This window comes from Buceros rhinoceros, unplaced genomic scaffold (assembly GCF_000710305.1).
Source record: "Buceros rhinoceros silvestris isolate BGI_N320 unplaced genomic scaffold, ASM71030v1 scaffold14078, whole genome shotgun sequence".
Classification (NCBI taxonomy): domain Eukaryota; kingdom Metazoa; phylum Chordata; class Aves; order Bucerotiformes; family Bucerotidae; genus Buceros; species Buceros rhinoceros.
The window spans coordinates 15,750-23,190 of record NW_010427596.1 but is presented as its reverse complement, the minus strand read 5'-3'; the positions used below and the strand labels follow the sequence as shown (position 1 = coordinate 23,190).

At 41.8% G+C, this 7,441-nt stretch overlaps 1 protein-coding gene across 1 annotated transcript in view; it reads left to right on the top strand.

The window, feature by feature from the left end:
- Positions 1–5,806: 5,806 nt before the first annotated feature.
- The window catches only part of MAB21L3 (mab-21-like 3 (C. elegans)), a 16,068-nt gene continuing 14,433 nt past the window's right edge, over positions 5,807–7,441 (top strand). Inside the window, exon 1 of the mRNA XM_010141966.1 lies at positions 5,807–5,842. Within this exon, the coding sequence (XP_010140268.1) occupies positions 5,807–5,842 (36 nt within the window). The remainder of the gene's footprint in view (positions 5,843–7,441) is intronic.

The following is a 7,441-nucleotide window of genomic DNA, read 5'->3' as shown; positions in this document are numbered from 1 at the left end:
CCAGTTTTCCTGCCCAACATCTCCGTCAACTCTTGGGAACTTCAGAGCTGATGCAGCCAGGGCTCCCACCTTCCTTTCCCTCTGCCACCCTCTGAGCAGACCATTGTGAACTTGGAAATTTCCAGACTCTTGGAACAGCTCACCACACTGGGTGCCAGTGATCTTGGCAATACTGGAAGCCCTGCTACCTTATTTATGTTTGCTGCCCAGTGGCTTGTTTCTTAACAACGGCTGCAAAACCGACTGGATTCTTGTGAATTCGCTAGCTGAGGCTGGTCAATGGTGAGTAGCAGCATCAGAATTTCAGCATTTTTCAGAATCTCTTGCATCCTAAGTTAGTGATCCTGAAGTGATCACTTCCTTTGGAAATGCTACACTGCAGCCTGAAGAAATTCAGGTTGTAAATAATTTTGAGTTTCAAACCTTTTCCCGTGTTAAGAGAACTTGTTTCTAGCAAAAGCTATTTGCCGCCTTCTGGTGTGTCTGGTCTGGCCATGAATGGAAAAAAGGTATGAGGCTTGATAAACCACTGGACCTGATCCAATGTTATGCTTAGTTTGGAAAGGATATAAACCTCTAACTTTCTTGGTATGAAGTGCAGGCCCAAGGTTAATGTGATAATGCGTGTCAGTGAGAACAAGCAGCATAGGCATTTGGAGCATTTATGAGCCTGCCAAGTATTGATTGGTGAGGGGTGGGAATGAGTGGAGAAGCATTTCAATTTGGCATCCACATGTGATTCTGATGCTGTCACAGTGAATTAGCAGCACTTTCTTTTCCCTGTAGTCCATCCCAGGCTTTTGTCATTGAAGCATCCCCTTTGCCCATATCTACTTGTTAAAAGACAAAGTGGAAAAAAAACCCCAACAGCAAAACAAAACCACGAATGAATTCACATAACTTGTGCCCCAAAAAAGCCTGATTATGTTATGCTAGTATCCTCTGAATGGAGATCTGGACAGTACCGAACCGTCACTGCTGAGGACTGTTACAGCATAAATGTTACAGGGGATTCAAGCTACAATTACTCATTTTGTACAGTCACTTAATCCACTAATGGGGAGAAATGGAGCAACAGTTTAAGAAGGCAAGAGAACTGTCACAGTTTATTAAATCTACTGGGATGATTTGTTTTGGTAGTCTCTCTTGACCCAAGTACATGCTTCAGCTAATGCAACAGACTTAATGCCTCTGGTAATTAGAGCAAAAAGTGATGGGTCATCATTAGCAACTACAAATTAAGGGTTGTATTTCATCTGGAAGGCAGCATCTTCAGCGGGGCTTATTTGTGCCACTGCAGATCATCCGTGAGTCACAAGTGGTACATTGGACTGACTCATTTGTATGATTTAGGAGAGGCTTTTTAATACATGCTTACTGTTCCGTATGAGTAGTTTTTCTAAATAGTTGCCAAACAGAAAAGGACACAATATTGGACTTCCCCATACAGTTAACATTACTGCTCGTATTTACACGATGTTGCTGATTTTATTGTTGTACAGTTCACAGTTCAGATTATTTTTATTGTAGGTTTGAAATATATTTGTTGTATCTGTGAAACTGAAGAGTGAAGTAAAGAAAGCCAGGAAAAGCATGGAGAGCATCACTAATTGGCAGCTTCAGAAGATACAAGAGCCAATCTAACACCATTCAAGGTATATATTTACAGAATACTTTCATGTGTGTTTCACAGATCCGCAGTCATTCAGTTATGGATATTGCCAAAGGCATGAATGAAGATGATGTATCATAGATTCAGTATTTTTGCAGATTCTAGGAAATCCCTAAATCCTCTTAGAGTTCTGATAAGCAAATGAAGACACAGATACAAAGGAGATCAGCCAGCAAATGAACTCCATTACAAGGTGCTATGAGTTGGGCACTAGAATAAAACAGATGGGGAGATCTAATATAGCTGAATCATTTCAGATGAACTTACGCAGATCAGCAGGCATGGAACTGTGTCTTGGGAAGACCATTGAAGTGTGGCTTGAAAATGCTTGAGAACAGCTGGATAAATCAATGGATGTTCATCAAGCACAATTTGGGGGACTGTCTGTGGTCAGCTAGCTATGCAAGTGATGCTGGTAACCTCCTGAGGGACGCCAAAGAGAGAAGGAAGGTTGCTGTGGCCTCAGCAAGAACAGTCTTGAGCGTAATTCTTCCCCTTGGGAATACACCCAGATCCCAATGAGAGCTTAAGTCTCTTTCAAAAATCAGAGAAAAGAAAAGGATTCATAAGTGTCAGAAAGGTGGCCATTCTCAGTGCCGGTGGGAATATCCTTAGAAATAAGTATACTTGAGGAATTTAATTTGTTAAAATAATGAAGCTCAAAAGCTTTTTACAGGGCTCAGATCCATGATACCTGAAGGATTGTGGGCTAACAAGAACTGAAGACGCATTTTTTGTTTGCATCTTTATGTTGTTGTCTGGCTTCAGCAGGGAGCTTTGCATCTCCGTGAAGCAGTTGTGAGCTTTTCCCATTCTTTCAGTCCATGGCTGACTCGGCTGTCAGGCTGACCTTGGGAGAGCTGGATGGGAACACATGGTCCTTGCTGTATTCTGTGAAGACACATTTCTGTGGCAGACCGTGGCCTCCCCTGCTCAGGGAGTGTTAGCAGTGTGTAAGCTGCTCCAAAAGCAACAGTTAAAAAACGTTCTTCATCAAGGAACAAAATATGCCTTGTGCTGGAGAATGGAGGACAATCTAAGTGACAGGAGGGGTGTTCTTAACATCTGTGTCTCTCAGAGTGAGGAACAAGAAATAGCCTTTCTTCACTCCCCCTTGCCTGGGGTGTTAAGTTTTTGTAGGTTCAGAGGAAACATTTTCTCAGAAAAGTGTGTTTATTAGACTTTGGAGCTTGGGTCCATCTTGGGTTTTATCCATTTGTAATCTTACTTCCCTGTACAAGCACTGTCAGGATATATGCTCCCCGAGACGGACCAACCTGGATCATGGGCTTGCTTCTGTGGTTTTGGTGCTTAATCAGAGAAAAGCCAAAAAAAAAAAAAAATCTAGAAATGATGACCTTTTAATGGGGTGAGCTGCAAAAGCCAGGACTACTGGTTGAAGTTCGGTAAAGGTTTCACTGCAACACCACCGCATCAGCTCGGCAGATCTTACTGGAGGAGCCTGTATTCTTACCACTTTGGGTCTATGTCCTCTTCCATCTCTGCAGATGTTACTCTCTTTGCACTCCCTGTTCTCTGTATTCTTCCCTTCTGATGCAGGTTTTTCCCACAGTAATATTCTCTCCTCACACATGGCCATCTGCCTCTACTTTCCTCCTGTGTTCTGTGCTATCTGGTCCTTGTGTAACAAACGAGAGTCCTTGTGATGTCTCTTCCTCAGTGAAGTCAAGAGCAGCTGCTCTCTCCCCTATTGCCATGCTGCCCTTCTCCTTATGGAAGGGCCTGTTGCCACTCTAACCTGTACTGTATTTTACTGTTGCTGTAAGGGCCTTCATCAGTTGCATTATTTTCTGTCAGTCAAATCGTACTCTTCTAATCCTATAAGTAGCATGATAAAATCTACAGGCACTCAGTGCAAGTCGTCCGTCTGCTTGTGATCTCCTGCATCCAGTTCTTGTAACTGTTCCTCTTCTTTCTTTCTTTCTTTGGATTTGTTGAAGTTTGGGGAAATTACGAAGCAGCAAATTCTTACAGCTGAAGCAAGGAGTTCTCGGAGTTGAGAAAAGCCAGTGTTTGGTGTTACTTTTGATGGTGGATTTCTTGTTGCTTTTGCTCCTGCCATCTCTCCTTGCACCTCCTTAATAGGGAGAATTATTTATTCTCTTCAGATGGCAGGAGCAGGCAGGATCTGTTGCTCAGATCCTTGGACTTTAGTGTAAACTTGAACTTAAATATGCTTGAACATAAAACAAAAAGATGCTCCTTGTCCAAGACTTTGTGTCATCTTCCCTCACTATCAGGAGAGGGAACAGGGGACATTTAGACCCTCTTGGAGAAGTGCTTCCCAATATAAAAGGATTATAAACTTAAGGTGTGTTATCGTATACCAGAAGAATGACCAAAACAACTTCTTCATCTGTCTGCCAGCACCTGTGACTCTGGACTGCTGTCACTAGAAGAGACCTTACAGGTGCAAGAGAAAAACCCTTAGTCTCTCCTTACTTCCTAATACACATCTAAGGTTCTGGTTATTCAAGGAATGTATGGTATCAGGAGTGTTGAGGAAGTCATCCTCTGTATGTACAGCTAGCTGCCTGAGGCGGCACAAGGGAATTAATGTTATCAGGACACACTTTTAACAGAATCTGACCATTTAAAGAGCTCATTCTCCTCACTCGCTCACTCTGCTTGAACTTAATCCCTTCCAAGCCACCCCTACAAGTCCTTCCTAATCTATTATTCCACTCACCTTCTTTCAGAACCTGCCTTCTCTCTGGCTTCCCTAGCAGAGCTGACATACACTGCTGGCCCTTCAGGTGAAAGGTAGCCAGTAAGTCTTGAAGTGTACAAGGATATGGTTCCCTAAAAATTGGGGGACTCATCTTTTTCAGTCTCATATCTCATGCAAGCTCGTTTGGGGAGTACATGCTTACACGTCTTGTGAAGGATTCCTCAAGTCCCTCAGCGAAAAGAGGAAGGCAGATCCTGAGAGGTGCAGAGAAAGGTTTGATTTGTAGATTCTGGGAAATCAGATGTTCTGCAGGTATTGGAACTCCATTAATGTACTTAGTACTCGGCTGTTAATAAGGAACATCATAAAGGATAACTAGTAACAACAGTGCCTGCCCTGAGGTAGCAGCACCCAGAGCCTACCCAAGTGCTGCCTTTTGCCAGCTGCTGTGTAGAGGTAATAAATCAGTCAAGGGATGTCAAAGTTCAGGTTCCAGGAGGAAATAATGATTTTACTCAAAAGTGGAGTGTGCCTTCCTTAATAAGGGACACTTAGCAGCATGAGATCTCATCTCTATATTCTGTCATTCCCGTCTGTGTGCTGATGTACCCTTTTTTCTAAAAGCCACCAGCCCTCACTGGATCAATGAGGCCTGATCAATTGTTTTTCCCTCTGAATTATCCATATGGGGTTGTTAGCTGAGCTGCTGGCAGAAAACGAGAGACAGCTTTCTGACTGTTTACTATAAAGAAAGGAAAGCAAACTACAGGAGGGGACAGGCTGCAGGATATTTACTGTCAATACAGCCGGAGAGAGAGAAGAGATATAAGCAGAGGGGAGGAGAGGGGAGCAGAGGCTGCAGATTGCAACCCGTATGAATGGTCTGAGTGTAAAAATACCCGTGCAGTTTTAGATGGAAAGTGGGTGGATTGAAGTCAACCAGGGATAGCTGAGAGTGTTTAACAAATGGTTTAGTGAAGGGCTAGTGAGGCAGGGAAGTACTTGTGGCACACAGAATAATAATGCTGTGCACGAGCTTACTGAATCTGCAGCGCAATCTGAAAGGCACTTCCAGATCTGCCCCGAGACAGAGCAGTAGCTGGGATATTTTTGTGCCTGCCTGCTTGCAAGACCCACCATTTAAAAGTAATGAGATGAATAATTATGATTGAACTTAGAAAATAATTGGAGCTAGTTTTCCAAAGCAGCTAGACATCACCATTATAACTCAGACAAAAAAAAAAAATTAAAATAGACACACTTCCTTGCTTCTCTCTCCTCTTCTTGATCCAGAGAGGAATTAAGTGACCAGAGCATCACAGGGCCAGAAGGCTCTGAGCAGCTCACTCTGAGTGTCCTTTACTTCCAGAGGCAGGTGAATGAGTGAAGAGTGAAATCTCACTTTAGAGAGCAGCGAAGACCATCTTGCCACGAAAGCATTCATGGATGAAGATGTAGAAATCTACATCCAGAGCAAGGTAAGGCTTTATCTGTCCAGATTTTCTGTTTCCCACACTAGGTGTTGATTCTGAAGGGTGCCAAACTTGACAGTTAGTTGCTTGCCTGCTGTCTTCATTTCTGAGACAAGATTGGGTGAAGTTCCATGAGAACTGTATTTCTAATGAGATTTCTAGGTTTCTGTTGCAGAATGTTATCAGAGATCTTAGCTGCCAGCCTAATTTTTCAACGTGCTTGTCCTCCTCTTCTTCAGATGTCCTGAATTTTTGCTATCAATCTGGAATTTCAGATGTGACACTAGCTGTAATTGCCAACATTTAATCTAAAGAAAGGTCCTTACCTCTCTCCCTGTCCAGTGGTCTTGACTTGACAGAAACAAGACTGAAACCACACCAGTGGTTGCCTCTAAGAAAGATGCATGTAGGAACTAGAGAGACAGATATTGTTAGAATTCACCCATTGGTCTGTCACCTCAGCTAAGGATACTTCTCTATATACCATGATATACCCTGATTAAAATAATATGTCTTATTAGCACATGCAGGCTGGAACCACATTTTCTATTTTACGAGATATTCCAGCACTCAAATTTTCTCCCATTATGAAATGAAGTAAAACAGAATAAAGTCATCAATGAAACAATACTGCTTAATAAAAGTAACTCTAAGTGAACCATAACATATTTTAAAGCTGACGTGTTTCATCACAGTACATAGCTAGATTCTATTTTGTAGTCTGCTTTCCCCAACAACAAAATGCAAGATACTGAAGTGAAAAATAATTCCAAAATGGAAAACTGTAAGGCTTCCTTTTCTGTAAAGGATGGAATAGTCTAGTACTATGAAGAGGCTGGTTCAAAAGGTCTGTTTTCTCTATGGGAATGTTTTGGTGATAAATACCTCTGTCAGAACTTTCGTTTTCAGCCATGCAGTGTTGTGCACTCTGCATATGTAATTCGGGATGAATAAGTAATGAGGAATATGTTAATTAACATCATTAACAGTAGCTGAATCTCCTCATTTTAGTAAATGTGTAAGGATCTTTGAGAAATATTTAAATGTCCTTTACTAACATGGTTCCTTTATGATCCTCCTGTTGAATCTCTTTAGATTTTGACCATCCCCTTATAGTCCATTAATTTTTAATCATACATGAAGGTTCAGGATCATCTTGCATTTTTCTGACTTGTCCATTCCTCAGCTCAGTCCTTCAAGACTCAGACCTTCCACTGAAATAATTTTCAGTACGTAATGATGCTACTACTGCTTGAAGAACTATCCATCAAGTCACACAAATGCATAGTCCCCCATGAGACCAGCTTTGAAAAGATACTTTCTCACTATCTAGGAGTAGAGTCTCATCTGTATTTCAGATGTGAAGACAATATGGATACTTTAAACGTATAATGTAGGCATCTAAATGCTGTCACATACACCTGCAACCTGACTAATGCACAGATTATCTGTAATCCTTGAAGTCTTGTCAGCTCTTGGAATGAAACATAAACTGGCTGAGAATGGCTAGTATATGCAGGGAAATAATTGGGTATTCTGCACCAAATGGATAAAGGATGAGTCTGTAGCTGGTTGATAGCAAATTTATTCATGTAGTGAACTCTT